Source organism: Tachysurus vachellii, chromosome 22 (genome assembly GCF_030014155.1).
Source record: "Tachysurus vachellii isolate PV-2020 chromosome 22, HZAU_Pvac_v1, whole genome shotgun sequence".
Taxonomy (NCBI): Eukaryota; Metazoa; Chordata; class Actinopteri; order Siluriformes; family Bagridae; genus Tachysurus; species Tachysurus vachellii.
This window is the reverse complement of record NC_083481.1, coordinates 3,665,417-3,683,721: the sequence shown is the minus strand read 5'-3', so window position 1 is coordinate 3,683,721 and position 18,305 is coordinate 3,665,417. Positions and strand designations below refer to the sequence as shown.

Here is an 18,305-nt window from a genome sequence, read left to right as displayed (position 1 = left end):
AAAGGATTTGCAGCCTAGGAGTTTGTGTGTGTGTGTGTGTGTGTGTGTGTGTGTGTGTGTGTGTGTGTGTGTGTGTGTGTGTGTTTGAGGTTGTATACTGAGCAGCAGCTGCTCAGGATCATAGATTTTTTTTTTTTTTTTTTTGAGAGAGAGAAAATAAAGTCGAGGTGATATCATGCCTGACTGACTGATATCTAGTAATGTTTTAGAGTAACGCTGTAATTGGCAGCATCCAGTCATCCAGCATCCAGCATGAAGCTCATCTAGCAGCTCGTTTTCATTTCAGGTTTTAGCTCAGTCTCCAGTTGCTTCTCGCAAACCAAACTAAAGTCCTGACATTCACATTTTATTCACTCAGTCATCTCAGATTCCTGCTCCACATTTTTACAATATAATTTACAATAGAAACGGCTCTGTACATCATCGAAACAAAACAATCTTAGAAGAAAAGGTTCCACGTCGAACCTTAAAGGGTAATTATCAATTGCTTTATAATTGGAACCCGTAAAAGTTTTCTCTATACAGAAAGGTTCCAGATTTTTCTGAATACAATTGAATAAATAAATAATTAAATGAAACCAGCCTGTGAATAAAAAATAGCAAGATGCTTTGTGGAAGATCTAGAAAATGCAAGAAGCTTTGTGGATTGTCTAGAAAGGTGATAAGCTTGGTGGAAGATTTAGAAAGGGGAAAAAGTTCATGAGAGATATGGAAAGGTTTGCTGAAGAAATAAAAATGCAAGAAGAAGAAGTTGTGGAAGATCTAAAAAAAAAGGGGGGGGGTAGATTTGTGAAAGATCTTGAAAAGCAAGTGGATTCATGGAAGATCTAGAAAAGCATGAAGCTTTGTGGAGGACTGAGAAAAGGCAAGATTCTTTGTGGATTTCTCAGAAAGGTGAGAAGCTTTTTGGAAGGATTAGAAAGAAGAGGAGCGGTGAGAAAAAGATTAAGAAGTATAGTGGAAGATCTAGAAAAGCAGGTAGACTTGTGGAAGATCTTGAAAAGACAAGAAAGTTTGTGGATTGTCCAGAAAGGTGAGCAATTCTATGGAACTTTGAATTCTTTTTATTTTATTTTATTTTATTTTATTTTATTTTATTTTATTTTATTTTATTTTATTTTATTTATTTATTTATTTATTTATTTATTTATTTAATCATTGGCCATTCACAAATGTATGGACTTGTGAATGAAGAACTCACATCTTCACCTCACTTTCCCCGCCTCTGAAATCTGTCCAACAATCTAGAATTTAATAGAATTAAATGAAATAAATCTAGAATTGGATTGAGGAATTTATTGACTGAATGCACATACAGCAGAAACACGCCATCAAGCACAGGGTCGACTACGAAGAACCCGAAGTAGGTGATGGAGAAGGATAAGAGTCTCAGAAGGGTCTATGCTTCATGCCATGCACAGGTCGTTAGGTGCTGAAGTGGAACAGGACTTTTCTGGAGCGTAGGCTTCATTCTTATTGTTTATATTGCTGGATATTCATGCAGGCTCACTCAGCTATATGCTAGACAAAATAACATCGCTAACACAAGGGTGCATAGGGCTTTATAACACATTTATAAGTGCTGTAGGATTTGTTTGGAAAGCAATACTGATGGATTTGTTAAGGGAGGTGCTATTTATGTGGTGTATCCTATTATTTAGTCTATTAAAGATTACACATCAGAGAAGATGTCTCCTAAGTGTCTTGGTTTCTTCATGGATTCTTTGTGTAGTTTTTGACCATACACTCTCAAAAATAAAGGTTCTTAAATGTTTTTTTGTTAATGTCTATGGTTCTATTAAAAATAAAAAATCCTCCATGGAAGGTTTGCATTGCACAAAAGGTTCAATAGTGTTCTTTAGACTATAAAAAGGATGTTTAAGGGACTATGAATAAAAAATCCGCTCTTTTAAGCAGCATTTACTAAAAGGTTCTATGGAGAGCTTTTTGCTTCTTCCTGGAACCTTGCGTTTTAAGCGAGCAAATAAATGCTATCAGACAAGGAACCGTGTTATAAGTTGTACAATTTCCAATCAGGCGAATTAAATAATACTGCAGTTCTCGATTAAACTTCAATGAAAATGTTCTAGTAAGCACAACCTAATAAGATGATTCACATGCTTTATAAATGGGAAAATTAGGTTCTTTGAGGGTTCTTTGGATATTATATGGCTCAGTGGATCCTAAATAAATGTATGATTGGGCAACACATTAAGGCTTTAAGATGGATAACACAAAAACACTATTAGAATTGTTTTTATAAACATCTCAAACTGTATGAAAAAAAGAAACGGTTTCATTAAGGTTCTATGGTTTTTAGCTCATGTGGAACCTATGAAGGTTCGATGCAGAAGGATTTCAATGAAATTATTTGGAAAACCAAGAATCTTTACCCATGTAAAGAACCCCTGGAGAACCCCTATTTTTTTTTTCTTTCAGCTATACTTATGTGTTTTTAATTCAAATCGTTTGTTTGTGAATTCGGTACAGTATTAAAAGGATTTTTTGCTTCTAAGAAATGTTCTTCACTTCAAAAAAGTAAGAGATCCAGACAGGGTTCTAAATTCGATCCTAAAAGACGTGATATTAAGGACAACTTCACAGAAGCTTTATGAATGCGATCAAAGGTTCCTTTGGATGGTTTATGGTTAAAAGCATCTAAAGTCCTTTCTAAGAAGGAAAGCAGCTGTTCTAAGGTTCTACATGAAACCTTTAAGGATGTTTCCAGACAAACAAACCCAGAGAAACGTTTGGGTTCTTGAGGCCATATGGTGTTGTATTTTACCTCAGGAGGAATCCCTAAAGGTTCTAATGTAGAAGCCTAGAACACGGTTTGTTTTAGAGAGGATTAGAATGCGTTCTTAACTTACTGTAACATTTTAAGACCGTAAACGCTATCGAGATTTAACTTTAACTAGCTTTCATTTGAAAAAAAAATAAATAAATAATAATAATAATCCATCAGCGTTGCTTTACAACGGTTATGCATGTGTTATAAACACCTTATAAACTTTTCAACATTATGGGCTGCGAATAAAAAGAAAAGAGAGAAAAGAAAAGAGAAAAACAGAGTATCTCTCTGCCCAAATATATACAAGGCACTTTGCCTTACTTCAGTGCATCTATATCCATCCTATATCTGTATATCTCTTTATTTCCGCTGATGAAATACTGAAAAACTGTTCGTCTTTTGCCGCAAGTGCCAGCGACTCTGACAGTAAGGCACCCGTTTTTGTTTTTTTTTTGTTTTTTTTTTAAAAGACACTCCACAGACTCGACAGACATTAAATTACACCTCATTTGCATTTATACATCAGATCCAGACTTCAGGATTGAATTTTACTTTCGAACAAATCGGCAGAAACCATACAAGTGCACTTTTTTTTTTTTTTGCATTTTGCCTTTTAAATGCAACCAGACCATCACTTTCTTTAACAGAAACACAAGCAAATAGCCAACATAATAATATTAATAATAATAATAATAATAATAATTAAAAATAAAAGTGTATTAAACACAACTCTGTGGAAGCCTGGTGACATTTCATATAGTCTTTAAACATGATTCAGGAACTCCAGTGATGACAGACTTTGAAAATAATCAGCTATAAAAATGAAAAAAAACACACACACACACACACACACACACACACACACAACTACAACAGCAGACGTGAGACACTTCTCATCCCCGAGAAAACCATAAGAGAAACAAAAAGCCGTGGCCTAAGACGGAGGCGAGTGTGTGAAGCTTTCAAATGCAAGATTTGTCGATGTTTTTTCACCGAATTGCAGTTTTTACGTGATGTTTGTAAGGAACCATTTGTTTTAAATCTGTAGTTAAAAGCGATGCATTATAACTACAGGACAGGATCTTTTATCAGTGGAAGGAGTGTGCGCTGTAGGTCAAAAGTTTGGGGACACCGAGCATATAGAAATAATAATAAATTATAATAAAAGAGGAAAACGCCGCAAAAATAATTATCCGCTTCTGTTTTCTCGTCGGAAAAAGAATCTTCAGTTTGGATTCGAATAATTCTATGTGAAATATGACACAGTGTCAAAAATACAGGTACTAAAGTTGTGTTTTTCTTGTTACCATGACAGCTACATCCTTTCTAGCTTTAAACAAACAGATATTGTAAAGTCCTTTAAGGATCACTGATACTATTAAAGCTTATTAAAGGTACACGACATGGTGTGTGTGTATGGTAAAGAATACACACTAAAGAGTACAGAGTAATTAACAATGTATTATTTTATGTAATGAATTAAATAGGAAATGAGAAACAAATTTATTGAAGAGAATAAAAATGAACTCTGGGGTTTTAGTCATGAATTAAAAAGAGAATATCATAATAGAATTACGATAAGAAATTTTGAGAACATGCGGTTTAATACCCTTGTTAATTAAAAGAAAAAAAACAAAAAAAACTTTAAGCGATCTTTTGATGAGGGACAAATTAAAGGAAAATATACGGTGGCTCTCACATGCATTTTAGAGGGAATTTATATCTGAACACAAATATTGTGTTAGAAACCTATTTAATGTTTGCTATTATTAAAATAAGAGGTTCGTGGGCTACATTTTGTTCAATGGCCAAACTACTTGTGTGGCATTTAGGAGGCTACACAACTGGAAAAAAAATTGTTTTAAAGCAGACTCGGATAAACCCTAGTCAAATAGATCTATTTGTTCATTTTACTGTATGAGATTACAGTAAAACCTAACATCCGTGTTCAGATCAGCTGGAGTTGCCATACAAGGTGGGGGCCAAACCATCTCAAAGCCCAATCTCACACACACTCACACACTAGAGACAATTTAGAGTCGCCAATCTGATCAGTCTACGACGCACGTCTGTGGATTAAGGATGGAAACCTGGGAACCCAGAGAACCACAGGGAGAACATGGGGTGGAGACAGGATTCGACGAACCCCCAACACGACCCCAACCCCAAACATGCTAATCATGAAGCCACCATTCATACTGTATTATTAGCTATTTCTACTTATGTAAATCTTTAATATTAAACAATGAGTTTTTTTTAATTGGTTTATTGTGATTAGTGTAGCTCTAAGAATACACCCGTCTGACCTCGCAGTTTCAGCTGATCGCATAAGGAAGTAAATAGTGTGATAGAGTGAGAGAGTATGAGTACGAGTGAGAGAGTATGAGTACGAGTGAGAGAGTGAGTAAGAGTCAGAGTGCGAGTGCGAGTGTGAGTGAGCCGGTTTTGAGTATTCTCTTTAATCCTGAAATATCTCTTATTCAGCTTAAAGGCATCGTTTAGATTCAGCGATGATTCAGCATTATGAAACAACTCGAAAACAAAAAAAGCAAGGTGTCAGAAACCTATTAACGGATTGTGCACATGAGAAAATTTTACACTTTACAAATAAAGTGGATTTGAAGTTATTCGAACATCTCTTCCTCCTTTATGAAGCCAGGCTTTATGTCTGTATTTAGTCTGCATTATAAAGGAAGCCAGTGACGCAGTGAGGAAACCCACAAGCTCACGTTCACAATTCATTTAAATATTTTTATATATATATCTTTCTCACTCATACATTTTATCAAATAAAAATAAAACATCACATCAACTTTTTTTTTAGATACAACATATATTAAAATCTTTTTCCCCCTAAATTCTTTTGTTGTAACTCTAGATATGGTTTATATAACTCTTATTATAATAATTATCATTATAATTATTCTGATTATTATTTTTCAGTAAGGATACGGTAAAACACGTCGGGGGGCTCGAGCACTCGGGAAACCGACGCAATGAAAACGAAAAGAAAGAAAAAAAGGGATTTTTTTGATTGTTTTTTTTTTTGTTTTTTTTTTTTTTGCAATGCATGACACGTGTATAGAATTAATCTGCATGGCATCTGAGTGGACTTTACGAATGTTATGTCCATGATTAATATTATTATTTATTATCTGAAAATGCAACTAGCTGGACATCAAAGATCGGACTCTTAATCCGTCAACACCAGCTAATCATGCATACGTATGTTTATAATCGATAAATACGCTCAGTTGTAATTAACAAGCAAACACTTTTTGATAATCTATTTTAAATATATATATATATATATATATATATATATATATATATATATATATATATATATATACATATACATATATTATAAAAAGACAGCAGGTGAGCATCGTATAAGTGACAGCAAGCAGAAAGATTGGAAGCGTGACTCCCGGCTGCGTCCGATCTCAAACCTCTTCTAAAGTCATGCGTGAAAGAAGTACAAAAAGAAGTATTCCACAGTAAAATATAAAGGATTATGGGTATTTTAGAGCAAGGATCCAGATGTAAACTTATGAAACAGACGACGCCGACGGCACACACGAGACAAGTGCTGGGTTACTTTCCGTTTGTTTGTTTTTGTTTTTAACCCCAGAGTTTTAGGAAGTTTCTGCTATTCACAGTTTAAGAGACTAAACTGGAGATTGCTATCAACATGTATACAGTTCAGGGTAGAAGAGTGAACAGAGGAGTGAAAGAGAAGTGCAGTGGTCGAAACGGTCGATTTTAGAGGAAGTGCACTGCATTGATGAGGTTACGACATCAGAGTCTAAGGGAGGAGGAGCCAGAGGCCGGGGTGTGTTCGGGGAGCGGGATCGTCTAAGTAGCAACGGTTAGCTTCTTTTAGCTGGCTGTAGAAGGTGGGGTTGAAGGTGAGGCTCCTTTCTCCAGATGAGTCTGATGAGTCTGTGATCAGGACTATACACACACACACACACACACACACACACACACAAACAAAGGCATATAACTGTACTGTACACATCATCACATCTGCACTTTATTCATAATAGTTTTTATTATTGTCATTACAGAGTTTGAACTTAAAAACTAGAATAAATTCTATACATTCAGTAGAAAAAACTAAAGCAAAGAGGACACAAACTTTTGCACTAATGAATATAAAAAAAGGTGCAGATTTATGACACGCTCATAAAAAAAAAAAACATTTTTGGTGATGCAACAAGCTACAGTTTATTCAGTGAGCAGTTCAGTGTGGAAGCGTTTCTGTTTAAGCTTTTGACGAATCAAAAAAGGAATCAACGAATCGACTCAGAGAGTTCGGCTCACCTCGGATGTCCTGTGTTTCTCCTCAGAGGAAGTGTTTGTTTCTCTGACCACTACAGCCTTGGTCACGAGCATGTCGGGATGCTGCTGTTTGGCCTCTTGTATTGCCATCGCGAGAGCCTGAAAAGGAGTTGAAATAAGAAAAGCATTGATTTGTTCATTCGGGATTTAATTCATTTCTGATAACTCCAATAACAACAAATCCCAAAGTGTTTTTTTATTGTGTTATATATATAGTGTTTTCCCTACACAAAAATGTTTGACATTAATTTTCAGCTTTCACTTTATGTCGTTTCACCTGATGTTGGTCCACAGCATCGTCTCCTGTGATAATGATCCTTTTCTCGATTCTCGTCTCAGAGTATCCCCCTTTAACCGTCTGCAAACGTAGAATTTCTACATTCAGACCTTCTTTAACTCCAAACAAAAAAAAATGCTAATATTTTTTTTTAAATATTTTGAAAAACAAGGCAAAACTAAATAGAATGAAACTGAACGCAATTTCTATTTTTCAATATTTAAACAAAAAGATGGAAAGGTGATCAGACAGAACCAGCGTTCACACTGCTATTAATTTTATTCACAATCGCATTCATTATAGCATCAAAGGAATCCGACAGAAGAAAAAAAATCTATAGAGGGGATACCTTACAATAAAATTCCAAAAGAAAAGGATTCAAAGATTCTATACATCTTTTTTCCTTTTTTTTTCTTAGATCTTTTAAGAAATCAATGAATCTCTTAAGTCCAATTTCCAATAGTGTAATGTAAGGTTAATATTACTTTATTTATTATTTAATTAATCATAAAAAAATTTTATACAAAAATATATCTGTTCAGAGAATCGAATCTTTAGTTTTGTAAATTTAATATATTAGATATTTACCCAAAAATATTGGGTAAATACACATTCATATAAATAAATAAATAAATAAATAAATAAATAAATAAAGCGACAACTTGTCTCACTGAGTAAATTAAATGAATAACTTTATATGTAAAGTCTTCACATTTTCTGGTGAGACAGTATTTATTAAGTAAACCCCAGACTTTGTTCCATTCAATATGACTGTATAATGAATTCCAAAAAAGGTTTTCCTTTTAGGAAAAATATTGACCTTCGTGACCTGCGTCGTAGTTGTGGAAGTGACGTTTTCGTTGCTGATGGGAGACACGATAAATTCCTTCCCAGTGCTGCCTGTTTTAATCTGAAAAACAGCCCCAGAATATCAGACTGAATAGTTTACATTAAACTGGATACAAAATGTGAACCTACTGTATCAGTAGATAGATAGATAGATAGATAGATAGATAGATAGATAGATAGATAGATAGATAGATTAAAAATACTATTTAATTGTAGTGTATTGTAGTGTAGTGTAGTGTAGTGTATTTAGTGTACTATAGTGTAGATGTGTGTATATATTTGTGTAAACTCACAGGTGAGCCGTTCTCTTTCGCTTCCTTTAGCCTGCTCTGTTTCTGCATCTGCAACAGACGATCAGAGAGTGTGTGTGAGTGCGCGTGTGTGTGTGAGTGTGTGTGTGAGAGAGAGAGAGAGAGAGAGAGAGAGAGAGTGAGAGACAGAGAGAGACAGAGAGAGAGAGTGTGTGTGTGAGAGAGAGAGAGAGAGAGAGAGAGAGAGAGAGAGAGAGAGAGTGTGTGTGTGTGAGAGAGAGAGAGAGAGAGACAGTGAGACACAGAGAGCGACACAGAGAGAGACAGAGTGTGTGTGTGTGTGTGTGTGTGTGTGTGTGTGTGTGTGTGTGTGTGAGTGTGTGTGTGTGAGAGAGAGAGAGAGAGAGAGAGAGAGAGAGAGAGAGAGAGAGAGAGAGAGAGACAGAGACAGAGACAGTGAGAGACAGAGAGAGACACAGAGAGAGAGTGTGTGTGTGTGTGTGTGTGAGAGAGAGAGAGAGAGAGAGAGAGAGAGAGAGAGAGAGAGAGAGAGAGAGACAGAGACAGTGAGAGACAGAGAGCGACACAGAGAGAGACAGTGTGTGTGTGTGTGTGTGAGAGAGAGAGAGAGAGAGAGAGAGAGAGAGAGACAGAGACAGTGAGAGACAGAGAGCGACACAGAGAGAGACAGAGTGTGTGTGTGTGTGTGTGTGTGTGTGTGTGTGTGTGTGTGAGAGAGAGAGAGAGAGAGTTAGTTGAATTAGTTAGTTGAAGGCTTTAGTTTGGAAGACACTACATTAAGCGACACTAAAAGAAAGTGCAAAGCCGGGGTCCAGACAGCAGATGGCACAATCAACTCGCTATTAAAGGGAAAAAATAAGGACAGTTCAGGACGTTTGCCGGTAGAGGGCAGTGTGTGTTTACAGTTAGACTTGTGATCTTCAATGGAAATTAAAGGAATGGTGTTTTTCCAAAAAACAAAGCAAAAGATAAATTGTGTCTACACCAAACATATAACGATAAAGCCAACACAGACGACAGAGGACGTTTGACTGAGAAGATCTTTTGTGTGTGTGTGTGTGTTTGCGCATCACATGCAGGATGATTAGACTACACAGGACTCTGTCGGAGAGAGCAGACACACAACATACCGGATCTCCCTCCTGTGGCTGGATGACATCATTGTCGGAGACTACGGTCTCCTCACAGTTACCATCACTGTCACCCAGCTCCTGCACAGGCTGCTGCTACACACACCACACCACACCACACCACACCACACATTTGTTTCACACAGCCTGCTCTCATAAGGACATACACAATATTCCCTGAAGCCAACTTTAAAAACAAATTCTAAAAATAATTGTCTCAGCTCGTCGGGTGAGAGATAAACGGCACGGCAGAAAGCAGTGATTAAATTTTAATAAGACACCTGTGGGGTACACAGAAGGGCGGTGATCTCGCGCGCACACACACACTCACACACACACACACGTGCACACACACAATCACACGTGCACACACACACACACGTGCACACACTCACACACACAATCACACGTGCACACACACACTCACACACACATACACACACAAATAAACACACAGACACTCACACACACAATCACACTTGCACACACACACACACACACACATACACACACACAATCACACGTGCACACACGCGCGCGAACACATACAGTACACACACATACGTGCGCACACACACGCGCGCGCACACACACACAAATAAACACACACACACACACACACAAAGGAGATTAATGAATCGTCTTCCTTCTTTTATCTCATTAATTTCCTGTCGATTTTCTGATTATCTAACACTAACGTCATCCAGCAGAAGAAATTTCTAAAAAAAAAAAAAAAAAAAAAATTTAATTCAAGAGCAAGAACTGAAGAAACGTTCATGACATGAAGGACACCTTTGGCTACCTTGCAACGAGGAAATGAATGAAATTTGATCTTAAATTTACAGTGTCAGTATACAATCATGGTGGTTTAATCTTTTTCTGGAAAAAAACTTTGCAAATAACACCTAAAACTCATTTTATATTCAACCGTAATTCTTATTTAGACAAAGGCAACGATCTCTGGATCATATTTTTTTATTTTAAGTATTCATACATCATTTGTATTTATTTAATATTATATAGTTATTTTATACTCTATCAATTATTTTATATTTAGTTTAAAAATAAAAACAGGGAAGTCATGATATGAATTTTAATTTCATTTATCTTCAATTATAAATCTCCTAAATCATATATATATATATATATATATATATATATATATATATATATATATATATATATATATATATATATATATATATATATATATATATTAAATCTAAATAATTATACCTTGGGGTGGCAATAGTTTTGTCACTGAGATTTTTTTTTAAGTATTTATTTATTTATTTATTTATTTATTTTATTATGGAGGTGAATCAGTTGTAATTATTTAATGTATTGTATTTTATAATGATCAAAACAGTAGTGATTTTCCCAGGAGGGCAGAGGAAATACACTACAACTGATCTTGTACCTGATCTGGGAAGTCTGTAATGTGAGGAAGCCCAGAACCATTGGACTGAGGTTCCACATTGGAGTCTCCTTTTTTCAGCATATGCGCCATGCTCACTGCGGTCCTATCTTTCTTGGCCACAGGCGGCTAAACGGAAACAGATTTACACACGTATTACTTAACAATCTTAATCACTTACTTTAGTCACAGTTTTAATAATGATGAGTAATGTTTATCTGACTGATATACCAGAATGATACAAAGGTAACACAACACAAAAGAGAAACATGAAATATATTCTCACAACAGACGTTACCTCGTGCTGATTAGAAAAGTGGCACCAAAGATGTGTTTTCCTGAAGTACACTAGCTAGCTTGTTGTTTCCTGCGCTGACTTAGCAACATCTTCATATTCGACTATTGTTAGCAATATTTTCCATTTGTTTTAGAAATAGTGGCTTTACACAATTTTTATATTATATAAAGCATTAGCTACAATTTTATTAGCTACATAAGCACTTAATATTTGCTAATAAATGTAGCTAGCACATAAATGTGCCAACTGGCTAACTAGTGATATTAATTATAACTGGAAAGTAAAATGATTAGCTGTGTAGAAGAATAATATATTGTTCTATCACAGTAGGGCAACGATCTGTTGTGGATTTTATGGTTGTTTTGACATATTTATCGACATATTTATCGAAACATTGTTTTATGAAAACCCAAATTGTAAATTTGAACAAATTACACATGGATATAAGGCTGAATGGCTGGATGTAAATGGATGAAAATGAACAGAAAAAAAATGACCCAAAAAAAAAAAAAACAGGAAATAATATCAACCAAAATCAAATGATTACCAAAAAAGTAAGAAATAAATCTCAAAACCAATGTAAAAAAAAAACAATGATGTTCTATAAAATGTCCAAACACAATAAAATCAAAGGTCCAATAAAAAGGATGGAAGACATATTTGTGAGTTCTGTAGATCCACAGCTTGGTGTCTGGAACCAGAGCAGCGGAAATGGTTCCTTACAGGTTCCACTTCATGGTGGATGTGTTCTTCATGTACTCTCTCCTTTGTGAGCAGCCCATCATGAGATCCTGTGATGCGGGTGATGCTGAAGTCCTCCGAAACTGCGTGCTCAGCCGTGCTCCTGGAAGACTCCTCCAGTCCACCGTGAAGTTCCAGGAACGCACTGAAGTCGGCCTCGGCCTCTAGGCTGGAAGTGGAACTGACCGTCATGCTGGAGCACTTACGCTCGATGCCCAGGTGAGCATCCCTCAGAGTCACTGCTGTGTTACGATCGTACTCGTATTCACTGGCAGACAGTGGCCTTCGCTGTGGGACACAGATAGACCAGGAGCAGCAAGGCAGTGTTACTCCACCGATATTAAATAAGAGAACAGGAACTGATGGAAGGGATGATGCTGTTTCTCTAGAAACTGAACATGCAACTTTTACAGTTTGTCAGTCAACTAACAAAGGATGGGAAATGTGAAAGCAAGGTTACTGAAGTGACAAGTGGTCAAGGGGACGAGGCAGCGCTGTTCATTTGAATGTGAATCTTTAACTTATAATTCATCTAACATAGCAGGATCATATCCTGCCTTGTAGCAATAACATGTTAAAGCTATGTCTCAGATGTCAAAACTTTATTCAATCATCATGATATTACGTTACTTACATCATTGTCTAATTTTTAGTTTGTTTAGCATGTTTAGTTAATTCATTTGTTTCCAGTATTTATGGCTTTAACTCATGACTAGTTATCTAGGGTCTTTAGGGTTTTATACGTTGGGGGTCTTTAGGGCTGTATCTCTTGCTTAAGCTGAATATTTTAGGTTTAAATATTTATTGTTAAAACCCTTGATTAGGGTCTGTTTATTTTGGTAGATTAGAAGCCATAACGCTTATTTAGTCCCAGACTTGAGGACTGTAATGGTTGGTTAGTGGTTAGTCTGCTGTGGTCGCTGGGGACCAGAAACTGGGAAGTGGAGAAAATGGTTGTGTTCCCCTTCAAACCTCAAATTCCAAAACAAATCAAGTGGTTACTTGAGTGACATAAACAAAAGACTGAGGAGGTGGAAGCAATTGTGAATTGTGTTCAAAAGCTCTGACTCTTGTCTTGTTCCAGTCTTTAGGTCTCTAATATAGTATTTATAATATTGTTATTAATAATTATATATTTATATATTTAATATATTTTAAATGTGTAATGCTATAATAAAGTCTTCTTCTTCTTCTAATTCTTGGCTAATCCTAATTTTTAAGGAACACACTCGTAACAAGTCCTGAGATTTAAGGGTCTAACTCTTGGCAAATCCTAGATTTTAGGGTCTTGCCTTCTGTTTAGTCTGTCATCTTCTGTTTAGTCTGTCATCTTCTGTTTAGTCTGTCATCTTCTGTTTAGTCTGTCATCTTCTGTTTAGTCTGTCTCAAGGGCTCTAACTATTGGTTTATCTGAGTTTTGCCTCCTAGCCTCAGTCTTCAAAGTTTTATTTTAAATAAACATTGCTAAGTGCCAATATTCTTGGTTAGTTCCAGTTTTTTTGCCTCTGTCTCTTGGTTGGTCCTAATTTTGGTTGGAGTCGTGTTTTAGTTCTAAGGTTAATTTTTGGTTCAGTTTTAGTTGTAAGTACTGTACATAGACTTTTTATTTGAACTGTGTATTCCACTGTTTCATTCTTCAGTGCTGTCTCATCTCGATGGTCTTTCAGGCTCTCTGTAAAATGAATTATTTTTTTATGTAAAAATTACATTGTGGAACATCCTTCTGATATGGAATATGGGTCTAAATTTGGAGGAGACAATTAAAGCTTCGAGGTCGCAATCTAAATGACTGAATTGGAAATTAAATGGATACAGCCAACAAGATTAAAGGATTCATCACTGGAGAGGACGAGGATGAGTGGACGCATTTTATTGTTCTGAATTTTTCACTTAAAAATGAGGAATAAAGCCATGCAAAAACAAACAGCTAAGATGCACGGATAACCATGGAGTTAGTGAATATAATAGACCTTGACTTCATCTATTGTCTCTTCATAAATGGCAGGAGTGGAAAGAGGCTCCTGTAAGAGCAGGAAACAGAAAGAAAGCATCTTTGTGTTAGCTACTGTACATTAAAGCAAAAAGAAAGAAAGAGAGAGAACTTTTTTTTTGACACTTTACAAAGTGCATACTGCAAGATAGATTGTTTAAAAGCACTTTTTAAGCACCTGGTAAAGTTTTTGGCACAGAACTGGATGGAGTGCACTGAATAGTTGGAATTCAAATCATTTCTTTAAATTGATTAACATTGTTTACATTTGGCTTGTTAAATTCTCCAAAGCTGGTGTTCTAGATTGAGATTAAAACATTTTGCATTCCAGCCATGATCTCAGTATAGTCTATTGGTCAAAAATGGGGGGAAAAATAACATCCTTTATCACTGTCATGAAAACACCATCTGCTTTTGTTGGCCATTTCAGGGCCTGCCTTGGGCAATCAAAACAAACCAACAGCAAAAACCTTGTGATTCAAAGCTCGACAGCAGCCACACTGTTTTCGGCAATCATAGTGTGGGAGATTGTGAGATTATGTTGGTCTCACATGCTTATCATAGCGCTGGTTCCACAAACATTTTTTATGCCAATGTGTCTCTAGATCTTAATGAGTAATTTTTTTTTTTCTTTGCATCAGATCTTGGCCTAATTCAAATTCCTTTCCTTTGTTTCTCCACCAAAAAAAAATCTGTTTGCACCTCAAAGTGCAATCAAAGTGTGATCAAAATAACAGGTTCTGTGTTGGAGTGAGAAGGGCAAGGAGTCTCATGACAGGCATTTTTAGATTTACATACTGTATTTGATGGAAACCTCATGCAGCATACATTTCTCTTTATGACTTCGATCATCACATGATGTGCTGTACAAGAAAAGTAGCTTTGTAATAAATGGTTTTCATTACACAGACTGGCCAATTGCTTAAATTTCTGGTTTATATAATTCACACACGTTAAAGATTTAGCTGAAGCAATTAGAGATCTCGGTGAGAAATTAGTACTACTGTTTTCCAGCAGGAACATCATGGATGTTATGGAATACCAAGCAAAATGTCATAGAATTATTAACACAATGCAAATTGTTCGAGAATCCGCTTCAGAACTCAATGACTTCTTCTGCAAAACAAACAGCATGGAGAAGTCTTGAGTACCTGAGAGGCAAAACGGTATGTAAGAGCCTTGATTTCCTTGCAACAACTTAACAAATGGGAGCTGTAGAAATTCGGTTGGAAGGAAAAAGCAAAGCTCATGGTTGAAGAGAAAGGAAAGCAAAGGTGTTGGGTTGGATGGGAGAGTCAGGGCTTCCTAATGGTCTCATGCGCAGGCAATGTTATAAAAACTCTAAACCGATGTGGCCTTCTCCAACCCCTCTCTTTATAGAAACTGGTGGAGAAGTTAAACGGGTTTTCAAGCAATAGCAAGGAACATGATGGAATGCGTGAGTCAGCTGGAAGCTCATGCGATGCTTTGTTCCAATGATTGAATACAGAAGATGCCAAGCAGAGTTACCCCATGCTGTTTCTTCAAAACTTCTGATGCAGGCTCTTTGCTGGTATTACGGCTATTTCTTAGGATCAGTCCTGACTCTCTGGCCTTCTTGGTTTTCACTGGAGGAGTTGGAGGACCACTTTTCTGCAGTGCTTGGTTCTTGGAGGAGAACATTTGAACTTCCATGGCCACTTCATCAGACTGGGGAAGACCTTCATACCCTGCTTTGGGGGTATATTTAATCAACTCTTCATGCGGAATAGTATTTCCTTTGTGCAGACACTCGCTATACATGGTTGATTGCTGCTCATTGGTGCTCGAGATGTCATGTTCTACTTCCACCATGGGTAAAGGTGATGCCTCTTGAGATCTGGTGATTTTGTTGGAAGTAAACAGAGTATGCGAAGAGCTTGTGTCTCTGGAATCAAACCCGTATGGGTCAAATTGTCTCTCTAGAGATTCATACATACTATGTCTTTTAAAATGTCTTTTTATCTGTCTCGATTCTTCACCAATATCTATATCATCTCTGTACTCTTGACTCCTTGCCCTCTCTGGTTTCAATGGGACGATCCTTGTTATTTCGGTATGAACATGCCCTGCAACCTTTGTCCTTCGCTGCACCTTTTCTGCAAGCACCTCTTCTAGACTCTCCTGTTCAATATTGCTAATCTTTTTTTCAGCCACAAATTCATCCATTCTCTGGTTGTTTTCATTCTCTGGCTCTTCTTCATTTTCACTGTTGTCAATCATAATGATTTTGGTAACCTCAAACTTGATCTCTGATCTTCTTTTAACCTCATCTTTTATGGGACCGTTGATTGAGTCAGAACCATCTTGCTGATCATCAACATTAATGCTCTTTACCTCAACCAACACTTCCTTTAGTTGATCCCTTGCTTGTTGTCTGGCATCATCGAACCCTGTCTTGTCCAGAACAGGTTTTGCTGGATTTTCTTCAATGGCTTTGTTAAGCTCCTTTTCCTTCTCTTCATTTATTGGCCTTTCTTTCATTTGTTCCTCTATCTTCTCAGGCAGGTTTTCGGACCAGATTTCAATTCCTGGTTTCCTGGTTGGTGTCACATCTTTTCCAGATGTATTATTGTCTTCATCAGATTCCTCTTGCTGTATGTTTGAGGTCTTGTTTTTAGATTCATAAACAAATTCTGGTCTTCCCAAATTCAGACTCTGTGGTCTCGTTTCTTTATGCGGTTTGTCTGAAGTATATTCCTCTTTTGATTCTTGTAATTTGTCCACATTGGTTTCTGTGGTCTTTGGTTCAGTCAACACCTCTTGTACTTGGTCTTCCCTCAGGCCAATCCCATACTTTGATTCATCGTTTTCTGGTGTCTTAGGAGATGGAAAGGTGTCCATCTGAACCTGCATTTCTTTACCATCTTCACCAGTTACTTCAATGTGAATCATTCTTCGTTCTAAAGGTACTTCAGCAACCAAAGGCAGAGGAGAAATATTGGCTTTGCTCTTATCTGTCTCTTCCATTTCATAGTCAAGTTGGTAAGTGTTCTGTTTTTCAATTAACACCCACTCCTCAGAACCCTATGTGTTGATACAAATGGAAGATTGTTAGCGTTTACTGTCAAATAAGGTGAAGATAAAGTTTTGTAAGGTAAATATGGCAGTTAAAGCTTATTTCATTAGGAGTTAAAGATTTGCAAGCAAAGCAACCTCGGGCGAAATCACCAATGTCTTCTGGATGAAGTCCTCCATTGAAAGGCTGTTAATAGGTTCCCTTCCACCTGCTCCGATTGCCTCCTGACGGTCATGACAGAGACCAGCAGGAGAAAGCGAAGAACAGTAATTAACTGCTATCTCACTATGCTCCATTTACAGTTTAAGGTTAGTTAAAAAAAAATAAGAGACTCTGTTATTCACTTCACTGAAAACAAGTAAACATTAACAGACAAACAATTATGAGAAATGCACTTTTTATAACCACTGAAATTCTGGCAGTTGGCTTAATTGGACAAATACAAGCAACCAACTATTGCATTTTGCATTGTCAAGAAAAAGTAACAATTTTCCTGTCAATGCACACATACTAGAACATCCTGTATTCACGAAATCAATTCAAATTAATATTCACTCTTAGAAAATTGGACTCCTCATAGGTTGATCGACGGTTTCTGACAAATGTTACCCTAGAGAGAGCATAAATATTGCTAGAAGGAAGTATTTGTGTTAAGACTTGTACAAAAATTGTAATAAAACGTTATCTGGACAGTACATATCTAGAAAAACTCTTGTAGCTCCTAACTGCTGTATTTAAGAGAATCGCCTAGTTGCAAATTAGTTTCAGTGCTACATAGTTTAAGTTTTCTGGTGCTAAGATCAGATACAGTACTTTGTGATTTTCCAGAAGTTTAACAATTTATTACACAAATTGAGGCTCACGGTAGATACTAGTCAATATCCTTAAGCTAATAACTTTAAAAGCAAGTGATTGGGTGCAATCCTATTTAGTTAGGTGATAATTGAGTGCCTTGTTTAACTGAGAAAATGTAATCTCAAGTTTGATCACAATGAGATTCAGTTCCATTCAAGTCCCAGGGCTTTCTTTTAATCGCATGTGGCTGAGGCTAATCTTGCCAGCTAATCAATGCGACAAAGCAACGATTATGATATGTCTTTAGAACGTATGATGCAATCTAATTTATGTTTCCAATTCATCCATGTAAAATACAAAA

At 36.5% G+C, this 18,305-nt stretch overlaps 2 protein-coding genes across 9 annotated transcripts in view; both read right to left on the bottom strand.

The window, feature by feature from the left end:
- Window positions 1–1,281: 1,281 nt before the first annotated feature.
- Window positions 1,282–18,305, bottom strand: part of LOC132837755 (band 4.1-like protein 1) — a 101,708-nt gene continuing 84,684 nt past the window's right edge. For 3 of the 6 annotated variants that reach the window (XM_060857582.1, XM_060857581.1, XM_060857585.1), the window contains 7 exons: window positions 11,087–11,212; window positions 9,667–9,762; window positions 8,558–8,605; window positions 8,236–8,325; window positions 7,416–7,496; window positions 7,121–7,237; window positions 1,282–6,748 (listed from right to left, as the gene is read on the bottom strand). In XM_060857582.1, coding sequence (XP_060713565.1) covers window positions 6,743–6,748; window positions 7,121–7,237; window positions 7,416–7,496; window positions 8,236–8,325; window positions 8,558–8,605; window positions 9,667–9,762; window positions 11,087–11,212 — 564 coding nt within the window. In that variant the 3' untranslated portion in view covers window positions 1,282–6,742. The remainder of the gene's footprint in view (window positions 6,749–7,120; window positions 7,238–7,415; window positions 7,497–8,235; window positions 8,326–8,557; window positions 8,606–9,666; window positions 9,763–11,086; window positions 11,213–18,305) is intronic. The other 3 variants (XM_060857584.1, XM_060857583.1, XM_060857586.1) reach the window with 3 other exon arrangements.
- LOC132837757 (uncharacterized) lies at window positions 11,971–17,432 on the bottom strand. 3 transcript variants are annotated; one of them, XM_060857587.1, is made up of 4 exons: window positions 17,287–17,432; window positions 15,622–17,157; window positions 14,093–14,143; window positions 11,971–12,410 (listed from the first exon to the last, which is right to left on the bottom strand). In XM_060857587.1, exons 1-4 carry the CDS (start codon window positions 17,326–17,328, stop codon window positions 12,009–12,011), a joined length of 2,031 nt encoding a protein of 676 aa, XP_060713570.1. In that variant the 5' UTR covers window positions 17,329–17,432; the 3' UTR covers window positions 11,971–12,008. The 3 variants fall into 3 exon arrangements, with proteins under 3 accessions (XP_060713570.1, XP_060713572.1, XP_060713573.1); XM_060857589.1 differs by having other exon boundaries at window positions 17,302–17,367; XM_060857590.1 differs by lacking the exon at window positions 14,093–14,143.